The 17921-nt window shown below is 38.0% G+C and overlaps 2 protein-coding genes across 11 annotated transcripts in view; one reads left to right on the forward strand and one right to left on the reverse strand.

Moving 5' to 3' along the window:
* Positions 1-13980, reverse strand: part of Itgb3bp (integrin subunit beta 3 binding protein) — a 50736-nt gene extending 36756 nt beyond the window's left edge. Inside the window, exons 1-3 of one of the 7 annotated variants that reach the window (XM_060365959.1) lie at positions 13807-13980; positions 5187-5271; positions 2917-2959 (exon numbers count right to left, since the gene is read on the reverse strand). In XM_060365959.1, coding sequence (XP_060221942.1) covers positions 2917-2936 — 20 coding nt within the window. In that variant the 5' untranslated portion in view covers positions 2937-2959; positions 5187-5271; positions 13807-13980. Of the gene's footprint in view, positions 1-1374; positions 1787-2916; positions 2960-5186; positions 5272-6653; positions 6774-13806 lie in introns of those variants that run through there. The other 6 variants (XM_060365963.1, XM_060365960.1, XM_060365958.1 and 3 more) reach the window with 6 other exon arrangements.
* A 67-nt stretch (positions 13981-14047) lies between these two features.
* Positions 14048-17921, forward strand: part of Efcab7 (EF-hand calcium binding domain 7) — a 44720-nt gene continuing 40846 nt past the window's right edge. Inside the window, exons 1-3 of one of the 4 annotated variants that reach the window (XM_060365954.1) lie at positions 14167-14285; positions 14673-14796; positions 16071-16258. In XM_060365954.1, coding sequence (XP_060221937.1) covers positions 16072-16258 — 187 coding nt within the window. In that variant the 5' untranslated portion in view covers positions 14167-14285; positions 14673-14796; position 16071. Of the gene's footprint in view, positions 14286-14672; positions 14797-16070; positions 16259-17921 lie in introns of all 4 variants that reach the window. The other 3 variants (XM_060365955.1, XM_060365953.1, XM_060365956.1) reach the window with 3 other exon arrangements.

Raw genomic sequence — 17921 nt, forward strand, 5'->3', positions numbered from 1 at the left:
GCTTTCTTACTATCAGGAACAGGGACATGCACTCCACTCAGCTGCCACACCTTCTCCAATAAGGGTTCTCTACCAGTATCATCGTGAAACTCCTTTTGCTTAAGAATGTTTCACGAGAGCTATTGTTTTCATTTTTTTTATTATGTGTGAACATGTGTGGGTGTGAGCACATATGTGAAGGTCAGAGGACAACTTTTTGCAGTTTGATCTCTATCCCTTTACATGAGTTCCACAGATCAAACTCGGCTCGTCATGCTTATGTCGCTAGCGCCTTTACATGTGGAACCATCTCACAAACCCAACATTTGGTTTTGGTAGGCATGAAAAGATTTTGTCTCCTTCTCCTGGGAGCCTGGAAAGGAGTATAAGTAGGAATGTGGTCGAGAGAGGTTATAGCCTCGCCCAGGGCTGGGAGAAGGACCTAGAGAGGAAGGCAGGGTGGGATGGTAATAATTAGGATCCCTCCTGGAAACCACTAATTCTAGGAAGCACAACTTGTTCACATGCCAGAGTCCTCCCTCACTGTGAATCGGTGTGTGTGTGTGTGTGTGTGTGAGAAAACAATCTGCGTTGGTTCACAGGTTTTTAGAATGATAGCTGACATAAAGGAGAATACCTGGCATAGCAAATCAGCCATCAAATAAGCGCATCTTAGTGACAGTCCCCTAAGTACCCGTCTGTGCTCCTATCCAAAACTGAATGCATGAAAACACTTAACCTTTCAAAATTCTGGGCTTTTGGCTTCTAAAACGACCCACTAGTGAGGATTTTCCACACTCTCTGCAGCCAATGACCTTCCCTGCTGTAGAGGTCAATGTGATAGCACAGGCGTTAAAGTGAAGAGGAGATTCATTTACATATTGTCACACCGCTATGAACTTACAGTACTGAGCCCAAACAGGACTCAATGAACACACCGAGGGATGTGTGTATGATCCCAGATGGAAGGCCGAGAAAGGGAAGATAGAATTATCCATGTCGACTCTGTAAGAACTTTTACATAGACACACAAATACATTATCCTAAGAAAGTCATAAGATTACCGGAAGACAGAGAAAAATACAACTCCATGTTTATTCTAAAATTAAGAAATTCTAAAACTAAGAACATTTCAGATTTTCTGATTAATGATGCTTAAGCCACTGATTTTGGGAAAATAAAACAGGTCTTAAGGAAATAGGATGAATAAGTCTGTGTTAGCAGATTAAATAGTTTGGAGGAAATGGACAAGTGCCCTAAGACACAAACTTGCCCAGATTAAATAACCAAGAACTAGAAAATATGAATAAATCATTAGAGGAACTGAATTAATATAGACCCAGGCCAAATATAATAATGTGTCTTCCAACACACAGCAGCCCCTGTGACACTGACCTAGATGCACGCTCATCTGAAGAAAACACAGAAAGCCTGCCGCACTGACAGTTGTGCCCCACGAAGAGAATGGGTTTGCAATGGTCATTTTCCTGCTCAGATGGTGAGTTTATCTCCCAAGAACAGCTTTGAAGCAGGAAAGAACAATATTTCATTTCAAGCTGGACTACCCATCTACCCAAATACCATTCTGACCAAAGAAACAGATGCAGAATTACAGTCACAGCTGCATTCCGCACACAACAAGTTGGATAATGGTACTCTAAATTGCTAATTACACCTTTAATGCTGCTTTTAGTGCCACTGCAGTATTTTGCCACCTTTGTATAATCTTTTTAAAAGGCACCCTGAAAGGTTTTTAAATGATGACTTTCTATTTTGTTAAAACCAGTGACTCTTCCAAGGAGAAATCACACCCCACTCCACAGCCCCACCCCTGCCAAAGACAGGGTTTCTTTGTGTAACCCTGACTGTCCTGGAACTCCTTCCACAGAGCAGACTGGCCAAGATATCCACCTGCCTCTCCTTCAGAGTCCTGAGACTAGAGGCATGCACCACCATTCCTGGCTTAAAACTCAATTCTTGAAGTGGCAGTCTCATGGGATTTGTAAGGGCCCATTTATTAACTAGCATTTTGTTTTAATTTACTTCCTTTCCAATTATTTACACTTAAGATTAGAGAAATAATAAGTATGCCAGTCAGTGTTTGTATCTAAATCCATACTTGGTGTGAAAAGTGTGTGGGAGGGATTGTGTCCCTAACCCCCTCATCTGTCCACACCCCCAATTCCCAAATAAACCTTTTTAAAACCTTTAATCTGTGAATTGGCTTATTTCGTTGGCAGAGATAACCTATCAGAAAGATTATTAGCTAACATATGTTGTGACATTTTGGCACTGGGAATATTCTATGACTAGATTTAGAAAAGTTACCAACAGTACAATTTTATTTTTACTGTGATTACCATGGTAAAATTCATTATACTGCCAGTAATCTCTGCATTTATTCTATGCCAGCATAGTTGAGGCAGATTATTACTTTTTAATATGACAATGTCACTAATGTTTTAGTATTATTTTAATAGATTACAATATGTAGATTAAAATACTTCTATTTCATTTTGTTTCTTATACATTTAAGTGGCAAACTTCTATAAAGTAATTTCTACTAAATTATTTTTATAAAGATTACTAAATGATTTGCTTCTCATATGTCTATCTTAAACTGACTAGAAACTCTGGCATGCTAGATTAGGAAAATACTTTATATGAAGACAACATTGTATCAGTGACGACTGTGCCATGCTTATGCTTTTGATAAATGTTATACTCAGCAAGGTAAATCAATAGGCAAAAGTGAAAAACACAATACTGCTTATTCTGTCTCATTCCTTCCCCTTCCCCCCCAGCCTTCCTCCCTCTCATGCAGCTGAGGTGAGGAGTATCTTGAACTCAGGCTCCTCCTGCCCCCATCTGCCATGTGCTAGGATTACAGGCATGTGCTACCATGAGGCTGCGGTCAATTCTTAAACTAATACTTACATTTTCTTCAACCATATCATCCAGTTTCAGCGATCTTTTAACTCTGCAAACAAAATAATTTAAAGAACTTTTAGATTTGGCATGCTTTATTGTAAGCTGATATTTTAGGATAAAATAGAAATAGCTGAGTACAAGTTACTTTTTACCAACTAATTTTTACATTGCTTGTTAAAGCTAAATGCCACATTGGAAAAAACTCAACTATAATGATAAATTTGGATTTTTTAATGTTTTTATTTGATCAGTTTATTTCTAGTAGCATATTTTAATATGGGATCCTAATTAAAAATTTACACACATCACTTCTTCAAATATGTAACTTATATACAATTACTATCATAACATTTACATACTGAAGTTGTATTCTTTTTGGGTGGTAGTAATGGGTACTGAAACCAGGCCTTTGTGCTTGCTAGGTAAGAGCTCTACAACTGATCTGTATTCCCAGACCAGTTTTCATTATAGATAATTTTAGTAAAAAAATCAGTTGTCTGCATTAAAATATTATGAGGAAAAATTACACATAACAGCAAAATAATCTAAAATATTTTTTATAGAGACACTGAAAATCTACCATTTGCAGGAACAGAGTGCTAAGTGGTACAGGTATTTGTAAGGCAAAGTTTTGCACATTAGCCTAGCATTGGACATGATTCAGAGCAAGCAGACTATGACTTAACAGGGGAACAGATGCTGCATGTCTTTATATGTCCCCAATCTGCAAGAAACTATTTTTTGTTTCCTTCACTACATTGATTCAGGAACGTGCCAGGCTCTCTATGTGTAAAATCTGTTCTGCTAAACGGGATGCCCAGCTGTTGGTGGCAATGCTTAGAAAGGAAAGTTGAATATTTATAATACTTTATTCCATACAGCTGCTTTCTAAAGAGCAGTCATCAACATTTTATTGATTGTAGACTAAATGCTCAAAGGAGAAAAAGGTTAATATAAATTAAAACTGGTTTTCCAAATGCAGTATTAAAAGTACTTCTTGATCTGAGACATAAATTACCTCAAGTATTAGAAAATTAGAACATTCTGTAAAAGATTGCATTATATTCTGTTCTGCAGAACCTCTCCTAAAAATACATATAGATCCTAAAAATCACTAAGAGCATTTTTCTTTGTTTTTAAATTATGTGACTATTTTTATAAGAAAAGAGAGCTCCCCTTGATACCACTCAAAATATTTTTCTTGTATCACTAGCTAATTCTTAGAAAAAGTAATTCTGTGTTCAGATTTTAAAAGGTTTCAGATTAGATAATAAGTAGACTCATTAAACCAAGGAAATGTTAAACTTTCAAGAAAGTGAGTTGAGTTAAAATAGGCTGTAATCTGTTTTATGCTTGTTTATAACCTAACAATGAAGGTAAAAGACAACAGCAGAAGACATCTGAGAAATGACTTAGTTCAGGCTAGATAGAAGTTTGTGTAACATGCTCAATGTCAGGTTTTCAAAGAGGGAAACACAGAACTTGTAACTGGCTCTTAATGAATTATAATAAAAACATCTCTTCTTTGATAAAAGACTGGAATCTTTTCTGGACCTCATAGCTAGAGCTAGTAATACATCTTGAGGCCTGCTTTCCTACTGTGTACCCCGCCTGTTTGTTTAGTTTGCCAGTGCTTTAGATTTCCCATGTAACCAATCTGTACAACTAAGCTAATGCATAACTGTAATCTTCAGACCCAGAGCTGTCATGGGTGTTCTGACAACCTATTTGCTGGACACGGCACAGAGGCTGAAAGCAGTCTTATAAATGAATCACAAATGTTGGGTACACAAAATTTGGGTACTGCTTGATGGTGCTTGTAATGTTGTCATCTGGGCCAGCTGGAGTCAGTGACTTAATCCCGTAAAACTGTTAAAGATTTCTGTAATATACCCCTTGTTCCCTACCCATTTGATACTTTTTGTGCTGCTCAATAAATACAAAGCAAAAATCTCTGTTAGAGACGGCCACAGATTCCCAAGATAGCCTTCAGGCAGGCACAGATTCAGACTCATAGACAGCCAGGAAGGATGGAAGACACTGGGAGGGCAAAGAGGAGAATTCTAATCTAGGTTTGATATTGGTTTGATGACATGAAGGAGAAGTGCTTTGATTTCTTTCCTAAAGGCGACAATGATGCATTATTGGTGTCTCGGAGTTTATTACTAATGCATTTAAAACAACCATATAGGTCTTCAATTGAGAGAGAGAGAAAATTATAGATCACGTAGAGAAGAACAAACTTACTAGAAGAATTTATGATAATTTATCCTTACCTTTTGATCAGAACTGGGCACACTGTTACCGGTTATTAAACTGAGTATCTACTGCTTCCACTGGTATTCCTTTAGCCATGAACAACTGATATGAGAGGATGAAATGAGACTAACTGGATTATTCTGAAGTCAACAGGAACAGAGCAGAAATGCGTAAGACACGTCAGGAAGCACAGGTAAAATTTGACTAGAAACAAGGAACTTTCTGGGAGTTCTAAAGTTGTAACTGGCTCTTAAGGCTATTATCTTGGTGAAAAGTAAATAAATAAACCAAACAACAAAAACAAAAAAAAATCATGTAAGCAGAGAGGGTGATGTAGGCCTATATCTGCAGCATTCAGGAGGCTGAGGGAGGAGAATCCAGAGTTTAAGGCTAGACTGGGTTACATAGCACATTTCAAGACAACCTGGGATAGCAAAAAAAAGCAAGCAGGGTTATAAAAACAAAATGGGCAAAGGATTTGAATACACATTTCTCCAAAGGTATAAAAATGAGCAGTACACATGTGAAAAGATAGTCAATAGTCACTAGAGGACCCACATCAAACCCATGAGGTTCGGCATACTACAGAGTGCTACTAGTAATAAGGCATTATAGAAAAACAAACAACATATAAAGTAAGTACAGAGAAACAGGAACCTGGGCAGACTGCTGACGAGAATGTAAACCAGCAGGGCACTGTTTAAACAATACGGTTCCTCAAAGACTTAAAGACAGGATTACCATATGATTCAGGGATTCCATCTCCAAAAACGAACAAAAAGCCAGTACATGTTGAACATGGAGAAAACAATGCTCGTGGCTGTAAAAGGAACTTTATTTGCCTGTTTCAGTGGTTGTCTTGGAGGCTTACCAGCTCAGTCTGCTAACCTAGGCCTAGTCCTGGAAGCTTCTAGCCTCCTTACAATCTAACCTACAACGTTTCAGTCTCCGAGACTCACTGCTTAATAAGCTCACTCTTGTTCTCACTGAGCTCTGGGCTGGCTGGTTCAACTCAGCTGTTCTGGCTCAAACTCCTCTCCCAGCTGACTTATTCAGTCTGGCTTTTCTCTCAGTTTCTGAATGCTCTGTGTGGCCTAACTCAAGCCATCTGCTCTAATCTCCTAGCTCCTTCTCATTCTCTGGCTTATTTGCTCTTCACCTGAGTTCTCTCTCTCTCTGCAACCTGTCTCTCTATTACTGTCCCAATAAAAACTGCCTTCTCTCTCTCTGCATTGCCCCTTCAGTAGCTTCCCTTTCCTCTCTTCTATTGAAAGTTGGGCACATCCTATTCTGTCAAGTCTTTCTCTGATTCATCATTTTTTTCTACCACTCCATTAAACATCACTTTCAAACATGGGTGCTTCCATCTACAAACTAACTTTACCTTCACTGTTTGGGATTAAAGGCAAGTACAACCACACTGTACCTAAGCCTTTCTTTACCTGAAACTTGTTCTACACTAGGCTGGCCTTGAGTTCTCTTACCTCTGTCTCTTGGAGTAAAGGTGTGTTCACACAGACCTAGAAGGTCTTAGGACGTGATCTCTTGCCAGAGCTGCCATGTTCTGAATTAACATTCCTCTGCACATGGCAGCATTGTTAAAATGGCTCAAAAGCAGAAGCAGCTCAGGTTGCTGGTGAAAAATGAATTAACACAAAACATGGTATGTACATACGTGGATGTTAGCTTTAAAAATAACATTTGATTTCAGGCCTGACTACTTTGTTTTGGATAACCAGTTAGGGCGCTCTTCCCTGGAAGAAGCTGATTTCCCCTCTCTTGATGGTAATTAGCTGCCTGTAGTAAACCACACTGGACAGACTCAGCAGGCTGTGTTTTTACATATGTGTGTGTACCAACAAAAATCAAAGAGGGCTGGAGAAATGGCTCAGAGCTTAACAACACTGACTGCTCTTCCAGAGGTCCTGTGTTCAATTCCCAGAACCCACATGGTGGCTGACAACCACGTATAACTGTAATGCCATAAGATCTGATGCCTTTCTCTGGTGTGCAGACAAAACCCCACATACATAAATAAATACATCTTTGAAAAAATAATAATCGAAGAAAAAGAGGCCATTAATTTGAGAGTGAAGGGGGACATAGGAAGGGTTGAAGGAAAATGGTAGAATTATATTTAAATTTAAAAAATAATAAAAATCAAAAAATAAAAAGAGCAAAAAAGAAATCTGACACCTATTACAACATAGATGAAGACATTAGTCTAAGTAAAACAAGCCATTTACCAGGCTTGGTGGCACATGTCTGTAATATCAGCACTGGGAAGGCAGAGGAAGATGGATCTTTGTGAGTTTGAGGCCATCCTGGTCTACAAAGTGAGTCCAGGACAGCCAAGGCTACACAGAGAAACAAAACAGAAAACAAGCCAGTTACAAAAGGATACACTGTGAAGATTTTATTCATATGACAGTAATCAAATTCAGAGACATGGAAATAAAAATGGTGACTTTATTAGGCTAGAGGCAGGAAGTAATGGGAAATTGTTATTTAATTAAAGTAGTTTTAGTCTCATAAGATCACAGTAAATCTAGAGATGGATGGTGGTGATGGATGTACTCCTACCACCGTGAACATGGCAGGCAGCACTTCTCAGAGTCGGGGACCAGATGGGATGAAAAAGACAAAGGAAAGCTGCTTACACAGGTGTAACTGGGGTCAAACCACAGTTACTACTAGAATTAAATGCTGTCACAATTTGATAAAGATAAATATATTTGGTGTGCAACATTTCCAACAGGTAAAATGATATAACATTCTTTAGGAATGAATGCTACACCATTTTATTATTTAGGTTAACACAGGACAGTATCTTTAAATACGATTCTCTGCTTCATCACAACGAAATGATTGGATAAGTTTTACTATATAACATTACTAACATCAGTTATAATACTAAATAAATGGTTCTAAGGAGGAAAGCTATTACTGATTCTTAACCAATAATTCCTTAGAATTCCAAAACATCCTAGAAGCTCACAAAACAATATCAGGTTCTTTTTTTAAAATAGAACTTTTAAAAGTTACACATGATTTTGAATGGTAGGGTCAAGGTGGTTGGAGAGGGTGAAGCATAAACTTGGGAAAGCAGATAAGACTGGTGGGGAATCTTTGATGCTATGCCAAATTCTTCCCTAAGGTTGGGCAAATCATACAATCGCACTAAGCTTCATAAACTTGATAAGACTGGCCTGTAAAGTGGTAAGAATTTCAGAGAGGAAGATAAAAATATCACTTAGTATTTCAGTGCTTCCATTACTCCTCAATATAAAGACTATGATAATGCTGCCAGCCACCTACTTCACAAGAGAGTTTAGAGGACTTGTGAGCTCCTGAGACGCTTAGAAATCCTTTGACAAAAAGCAATGGCCAAATTCATAACCCATGTGACACGTTAAATACAACTTGAGGTATATAAAATAGTCCACTTTCTATTTTGCATATGATAATAAGGGATAAGAATCTTCAATATCTGTTCCGCACTGTTCTTTTCTTTGAAGTCTATGTTTGTTTGAGTTCAAAACTTCCTGCACACAAAATCTCCATTGCAGCATGGATGAGTGGGAATTCTAATCATCACATAAAGTGTGGTACAGTGGGAAAGCATCTAAAGGGATCACTCTCTGAGGTACTTTGTGAAACAACCCACCAAAAACTTTGGCCAATTATTAGATAATGTATTTTGGTATCAAACCTTCCTTATCAAACAATTAATACTGGGCCAAAGGAAAATCATTTTACAAAAGTTAATGGGTGTATTTGGGTATATTAATTATAGAACATAGCCAGTAGTGAGATTTTCCAGGGTTTAATAAAAAGAGAAACCAAGTTAAGACCATTTCACTCCTAAATGATATTCTCAATATAAAAGAAATATAAAATTTGTACATGTAGCTGACATTAATAAGTCCTTTAAAGGAGTCCTACCAAGGGCTTACACAGGTCTATAGAACTTACACAGGTCTATAGGTAGGTGAGGTGATATTTTATGTACTTTATGAATTATTTTCCACCACATACATACACACATAAACTGAAACAACAAAACACCTGACTGCTACTGATGTCTACTTCTAAAACTCTGACAATCATCTCCATGAGGTTCCCACAGATGCTGTCCAGTACTCAATAAATATCCTACTCTCAATAGCATTTGTACATGGCCATCTCACTAAGCATTTTATGTCAAAGTATTATGTATGTTTTCTTCCCTATATGATTAGGTTATGTCTGTTATTTAATAAGCAGTAAGTTGTTTTGTGAACTCTCTTCCATGAAAACTCAAACCACTACATAGTACATATTTCAATCTCAGAGCCTGAGAGAGTAGCTGCATATTGTTGTTACATAAGTTATTGATACGTTCAATCAATTGTGATTTTTTTTCATTAAGATGTCTCAAATAATTATTTCAATTTCCTATGGGGCCCTGTTTTGTATATGAAAACAACTAGTTTGGTTGAATCTCCTGCATCTTTTTAATGATATATAATGTAGAGATGTATGTTATGACACACATGTTATATTTAAGCACATATATGTATTATATATTTTAGGGTAGTACTAGGAGTTGAATTAAAGGCCTCATGCATGCTTGGTAAGCATTCTAACATAAAGTAACAGCCCCATTTGCCTCTCAAAAGACATTTTGGTCAAGTATACTGAGGGTCCTTTGACATATGTTTCATCAATTCTAGAAAAGCTACAATGTCCTCAAACATTGCCTCTCCCACATGCTACCTTTCTAACCATGAAGTTACTGAAAATTAATTTTTAACTCCCTCAACACATCTTGCTAATCTCTGAACTCATTTTCACGTACATGCCTGTGACACCAGCATCTGGGACATAGTAGCAGCAGGATTAGGAGTTTATGGCCAGCCTCAGCTACATAGTGAAACTGGGCTACACTAGATAGTCGTTTTTTAAAAAAAATTAAGAAATAGTACATTTTTTTCCCAGAAAACTCTGAGACTTTGTAGGACTATCAGCAGAATTATCCCACCTTAAGACACAGTCAGAAACTTCAACACTAATGCTATTCTAAATTTTCTATAGAAATTGATTGTCTTCAACACTAATACTATTCTAATTTTCATAGAAATTGATTGTCTTTGGCTGAGGCACCATGATAATACACGCTAATTAGAAAGACTAGGCAAATGGTACAGGGAAATTTATAAATGAAAAGATGGAAGATGTGAGTGATGGGGAGGAGAGTCAATGGAAATGTAATAGTAAAAGCTATTACATTGGCCATTAGTAATAAGTAATAACTAATTTGTAATTAGTAATAAGTAAACATAGAGTTGGTGTAAAATTTCTCCATATTGCCTAAAGCAGCTGCCGTGGCCCCATCTCCTCCCTTTTAAGTTTGAGTCTTATTTTAGCCTTAAACTCCTGATCCCAATCCTCCTGCCTCTAGTTCCCAAGCACTGTGGTTACAGGTAACATTTATCATAGGATATATATTTTTAAAAAACAGCTTTATCATTCACTTAATATTTGTCAATCAACTATTTTATTAATGAGAATTCAAATCCTGGTGTGTCTGAGTTCAAGTGCTTTTTCCTCTTCAAGTCTAAGAGTCAAGGTTGCAAACTAGGTAAGTTACATTGCCTCTGGCTATACAGCATAAATAGAAAAACAAGAGTACATTTGCTTGAGGAGATGAAAGAAACTTGGAACAGTAATTAGTGGATTCACCTGTTTCTCTCTTCAAGCCAGGGCCAAAGGATCTAACAGATGGTAGAGAAATAATGCTTACTGAGAACGTAAGATAGGTACTCTCTAAATCTAAAATACAAAAACCGAAACAAACTACTTAAGTTGGTTGGGATGCATACTACTAAAAAACAAATAATGTTCAAATTATAAAATCAAGCAGTCAAAGATTCATCACACAATTTAAGAAACGGTATCACCAACATGACTGGGCACTTCCCTAGCCCATCTGCTTCCTCTACGAGGCAACCATTAAAATGAATTTGATGCCCGATCCCTGCTTTTCCCTATTATAATCTTAGCACACACATATATAAACCCAAACAACTGTTTATTTTTGCTAGCCTTTAAGCGTTAAAGGCTGTATGCAGTCTTCCACAAACTGGTTCCTTCAGTCACTCTGTTTTTAAAATACTACCCATTCTATGGTTGTTGGTTATTTGTTTTCATATTTATTTTAGATTCATTCAGGCCACACATAGTTCCCCAACTATTCATTTAGAAAAGAAAAAAAAAACGTATTTTCCTGTTACATTTAAAAAAATTATAAATGGATACAGATCACACCTTTCCATAATTACATTATACAAATAGCCTTGTCAACGCATACCGAAAAGTCAACATTGAACATCACTGAAAAAAAAAATATACTTTCAGAGACTGGAGAGATGATGGCTCAGCAGTTAAGAGCACCTGCTGCTCTTTCAAGAGGAGAAAGAGGTTCAGTTCACAGCAATTATATGGTGGCTCACAACCACCTCTAATTCCAGTTTCAGATATGATACCCTCTCTGGCTTCCCTGGACACCTACGTACATGCAGGCAAAACACTCGTCCATACAAATTTTTTCTTTAAAAACTACTTTCATGGATCTGGAGAGATGGCTCAGAGGTTAAGAGCACTGGCTGTCCTTCCAAAGGTCCTGAGTTCAATTCCCAGCACCCACATGATGGCTCACCACCACCTCTAATGAGATCTGGTGCCCTCTTCTGGTGTGCAGGTGTTCATGCAGGCAGAGCACTGTATACATAATAAATAAAGAAAATCTTTAAAAAAAACTACCTTCATGAGAACTTTCTAAGATTACTACTTGTACAACTCCCCCTTTGACTTCATAGTTCATCACATTTACAAAGCGTCTCACTAACAAAGATGGAGCATTCCTACTAAAGCAGCAGTTTTCGACCTTCCTAACGCTGTGGCCCTTTAATACAGCTCCTCATGTTGTGGTGACCCGCAGCCATAAAACTATTTTTATTGCTACTTCCTAACTGTCGTTTTGCTACTGTTATGAATCATAGCGTAAATATCTATGTTTTCTGATGGTCTTAGGGTGACCCCTGTGAAAGGGTTGACCCCAAATGGCTCATGACCCACAGTCTCAGAACACCTGTACTACAGTGTTACTATGCTTCATGCATTAAATTGTGAAGACGTCCTTTACTCTCTTTGCTAAAACATGCTAATAGCAAAATTGGGTTTAGGATGCAGTCATTGTGCAGAGTGCTTACCTAGTACACACGAAGCCTTAGGTTGGACCCCCCCCCTCCCCAGCACTGTATAAAAAGGGAGTGGTAGGCATGCCTGCAATCCCAGCATGAGGGAGGTGGAAGAATCAGAAGCTGGTCGTTTTCTTCAGCTACAAAGCGCGTTTGCGATCAGCCTGGGTTAAACACGCCTCTGGGATTTTGTGTTTGTTTTGTCTTTTTTACAAATAAGTACCAACCAACAAAACTGCTACACATGTGGGATGGCAATGCATTTACTGTCAGATGCATTTTCCTCAAACTCTTCTAATATAACGAACATCTAGTGGTATACTAAAGTTGCCAGGTGATAAAAAGATCCACTTCTAATAGATTTTGGCTCTCATTTCTGTAAACAGATCAGGAAAATAGTTCATACACCAAATTTGTTTTCATTTTTTCCCCTGCTTAGTTGTTTTCTGTTACATTATCTTTGCCAGCAGTGTGATAACAGAATTTTTTCTAGTGCAGTAAAAGGGAGACAAGTCTTTCTACTTGTTTATCATAAAAATGGTAGAGGACTCAATAAATATAGGTTGTTATTTTGGAAGGTCCTCCTTTTTATGTCAGGTCACATCTAACGCAGATATCTCCCCTACTGTCTTACTTTGCATTTTACTCAAACAGCAAAATGTGATCCTAGCAGGCAGAAGCTAAATCAGCCTGGCACAGGGATTGGCCACAGAAGTATGACAAGTATTAGCCCTTCCTCCTCCCTCAAATTATTTAATGACACTTAAAAAAACTTTTCATACAACGTCCAACAGTGCTTTATTTATCCTATATTGGGTAGATGAGGGGTGGAAGAATATAAGATTATCCAGCACAACACCCACTCCAATTATGATCACTTTCGGTTATCATATTATTGGGGTTGGGCAGCAATTTAAAGGTGATCCAATACAAACTTATTTTTATAAGTAATAAAAGAAAACCACTTATTGCTGAGTTGCTAAGTGAGAATCTTTAAGTCCAAGCACTGAAAATCCATTCAGTCCATGAACTCTCTCCCGAGTTTATCAGAACTCTCTACACAAATGTTTCACAAGCATTAAAACGTTCTACAAATTAGAGAGACATATTTACTCAACCTCCTCTTTCATTCTCAGGATCGTTAACCCTACTTAAGTTATTTCAAGTTAGACATTACTCAGATTTATTCCGCAGCTTACACAGTGTTGGGAGGTTTGAGGAGTTAAATTAGGAGTGGAAGAGTAGGGGAGGGTTGAGGGTACCAAGCATCCTGACACTGTCAACAGAGAAGTTTATAGAAAACAGAAAAGACAGGTGACCATGGGGTCTCAGAGCATACTCCTTTTGCTCACAGAGAGCCCTTTAAAACAGCAACATCCAGGGAAGCGATACCTACGGCATTTCGGGACTCTGGCAAGGGCCACCGTTGCAGAACAGAACCAATTGAGAAACCGCAAACGCGGAAGCATAAGAAATCCCGCGCAGTAGGCTCCGAGTGAGGTGTTACAGCTAATGCCGCCCGCCGGAAACAGTCTCTGCATGATAAAGAGCCCTACCCTGTGCAAGAAATCGGTGTGCAGAGGAGTAAGGACAGAGCCCTGTCTAGTCCCTGCCGGATGCAGCACACGACCCTCTCTCACTTTTCAGTCTCGTAACAGACACCCATCAATGCCAAGACTGTTCTCTCCGGGTCAATAGTTCAAAGATCTCTGGTCGGACCCTTTGGAAGGTGTTCCTCCCCTTACTTCCGGTGGCGGAGAAGCGCAGTTGCTATGGTAATCTTAAAAAGGCGGAGGTCCGTCGGGTTGTGCCGAGACGTTCGCGGAACTACTAAGGAAAATTGGCTGCTCGTCTTGGTTTGTGAGCTGAAATTAGGTAGCCACCGGCTCCCTCTCTCGCTCTCTCGCTCGCTCTGCCTCTCCCACCTGCTTCGTTTACTTCTGTGTCCTCCCTGAAACATACATAGCAGCACTGTGGCCCAAGGCGAACAAAAACGGAGAGGGCTTGTCTGTTACTCGGTGCCGCGAAGGTGACTGGACGGCTCTCCGTCTTCACTCGGCCCTTTGGATGCCCTAGGCGCTTTTAGCGGTTTATTTTTCCTGTCTGTTGTGTGCCTGGTTATTTATGGAGCCGTTTGCTACAATGTACTCTCCAGGCCCCTGTCTCAGTCTTGGACTAGAGTTTTAAATAAGAGGGGGTTTCCGAGCCCTTATGGGTCCCGTTATACATTTATTTAAGCTTCAGTTTAGACTCTCTTCACAGGAAGGGAAAGAATAGAATTCTGGAACATGTCTGCCCTGGGATTTCCATGCGAGAATAACCCTATTTGGAAAGAGCATTTGAAGAAGATCCTTTAAAAATATGTTTTTAAATTGCTTGCTGTAAAGTGAGTGTTCGTTCTTCCTTATTGGAACAGCTTTCTTTCACATTTGTGAGACGGCGTGCACGCATATGTGTTTAAAACTGATGTTTAATTATGGTGGTACCGATTTGCAGTAACCAGACTGTGACATCACATCCCTATGGGGTCCTTCTAAATCTGGTGTAATATGAAAGTGTCAGACAGGCGGCCTGTGTATTATAAATAGGGTACTTCATCCATGATAAGCGATTATTATCTTTCTTTCCCAAGTGTAAAAGACCTACATAATTCAAGAAGGTGCCAGTGATTTAGGCCTCCTGAGTAAGAATCCAATGAGTCCTGAAGGGGACCCTACCTGTGTCATCTTATTGTTCAACTTGAACTATTCAATTTATTAGCTTGGAATGTATTTTTAGAACTCAACGCAGGATAAAGTAATATTGGAAGCCATTAGACCACCAGAACAATTTAGCACCTCATCGTAGCCTTTGTTCAATAAGCTTTTGTCCACATTAACAGAAGAAACTACTGAAATTTCACAACTTAACTCAGGATAACTGGGTGACATCTCTCTCCCTCAGTTTCATCATCTGTAAAATGGACAAAAAGTGCCTAGCCGGTGTAGTAAAGGATGAAATAAGATGTGTGATTGTCTATTAATGTCTTACGAGCAGAGGTGCTGTATAGACCCCAGATCTTACTACTAGTAAAGGAATTCAGTAAAGCCCAGTGGTCATAAATAAGACTTCAGTGATTTGACATATGCTGTATCATTAAAATGTGAAAGAAATGACTTAGTTAATCCTGCTATGGATGGTGGGTGCCAGCTGCAGTTAATTACATAAGACAGTGTTGTGTTAGGGAATTTCACTCCACCTACAGCTTCTTTAGCATGTTTGTGCCCTGCAGTATTCTATCTGCCTCACATTTGTGAACTGATATAGTCTTAACAATGCTCTTAAGTCTCCCCTGACCTCTTATTTTTGAGATGGTGGGAGTATGCATTTATTTGTTCAGATTCTTTTGTATTATGTTACATCATTGTTCTTTGGGATGCTTTTATATATTTGAGAAATTATATATGTATATGTGTGTATCTAATTAGAAATCAATTTTTAAGGACTTACTCTATTTAATATGAACTGTTGAGTTTACATAGTTGCTATAACATTTATCTTTTTATTTTATGTATAAAAATTTTAATACCCTAATATCCCACCGCATAGTGGAAAGTGGTACATTTGCATTTTAGGTGCTTTATATCCACTAAAATAAAAATTTTAATTATTTTCCAACAGAATGGCCAGCAATTCTGGAAGTGATGCAGCTTTAGGTATTCAGAAATCAGTGCTTTCAGGGAGTCCTCGAACAAAGAAATTTCCACCAACTGAACAGGAGGTATTTTATATGAATTGTAGAGCCGCCTACTTAACTATCTTCAAAAGCAGCTTGGAAAATATTATTTCTAAAGATCAACTTTACCTAGGTAATTTTTTAAGTTGACTATTTTTTCTTAATAAAATAAAAGTCTGAATTTGAATTACATCATTGAATCAGTCCAGTTTCACAATGAAACAAGCAATATAATTTTAAGAAACAATAGCTGTTTATATAGTTAAATATTCTAGGGACCTCCAAATTTAATAGGTATCTCTATATATCTATAATATACTGTATTATACATTAAAATACATTATATTAATGTTACTGTATAATAATAAATATATTTCTAAACTTTTTAGGTATCTCTCATATATCCCATTCTCTCTATGTAGAGAGAGACGATTCACAGATTCCATTAGTTACTACAGAAGAGTCATTATTGTTCTGTTTTTAGTTATCGTTGTGGTACTTTAGATTTATAATAACAGAATCAAAACACTCTTTGTCATCTGACTCACTAGTCTGAATTTTGACCTACATTAAAGAAAATATGAAGAATATGCAAAACAGGGCCAAATGACTGTGAGAGAAAAATAACTAGCTATAAATGAAATTTTAGAAGAGAATTAAGAGTTGGGAGATTTTGTTTCTTTAAGGTTTATTTATTATTTATACAACATTCTGCCTGCATGTATACCTGCATACCAGAAGAGGGCACCAGATCTCATTATAGATGGTTATGAGCCGCCATGTGGTTGCTGGGAATTGAACTCATGGCTCAGGAGTGCTCTTAAACTCTGAGCCATCTCTCCAGCCCAAGATTTTGCTTCTTATTCTACCCATTATCAAATTTAAAATTCTTTTGATAGTAGAAGTCCTCCAGATCACTGAATTTGGTCCTTAACAGGCTATCAAATAACTTGGAGGTCTTGATTCTGGTAATTTTTAGTGGCTAGAGAGCGGTAAATGATGATAGTGGGTAATGCTGACCACTCACGTCAGTTTCATCAAGGCTAATATGATGAGCAGAGAAACTGAGTTTCTTTGCTATCTTTAGAAGTAATTTTCTTAAGTTAAAATTCTTCTGTTTCTGCAGAAATGTCTTGGGTTTTATGCATATGATCTCTTTCTGAGAAAAACCATTTGAAGGAATGATGAAAATTGACAAGATTAAAAAATATATTTGCTATCTAGATGTGCAGCTTGGTCATCATGTGGGTTCCCTAACAATTGGAGTGGAGCAATGGGTCAGTGGGGGGGGGGGGGGTCTGTCTCTGACTCTGTTGCCTACCCTTGGAGCCCTTTCCCTTAGCTGGACTGCCTTATCTGGCCTCAGTAGGAAAGGATTCGCTTAATCCTGCTGAGACTTGATGTGCTAGGGTGGGTTGGTACCCATGAGGGGCCTCCCTTTCTCTGAGGTGAAGGGAAGGAGAGGTGGGAAGAAGCGGGTGTGAGGGTGAGACTGGGAGGAGAGGAGGGAGGGAGGCCTGTAATCAGGATGTAAAGTGACTGTATCAATTAATGGGAAAAATACATATGCTCTTTAGATAGAATGCATGTATTAAATAGTTTAAGATCAAATGCTCGTGATTTAAAAAATTATGTGTAATTTTACTTGGACTGATATAATTTTAAAGTTAGTAAACTTTCATCTTGAATTCAAAACATCTGTGTTTAATTGGCATATATTAAATAGTATAGATAGAAATCCAGTTAATTAAAACTCCATTTTGCTGCTGTTGCTAAATTTTCTGACATTTTTAAAT

Source organism: Meriones unguiculatus, chromosome 12 (genome assembly GCF_030254825.1).
Source record: "Meriones unguiculatus strain TT.TT164.6M chromosome 12, Bangor_MerUng_6.1, whole genome shotgun sequence".
Taxonomy (NCBI): domain Eukaryota; kingdom Metazoa; phylum Chordata; class Mammalia; order Rodentia; family Muridae; genus Meriones; species Meriones unguiculatus.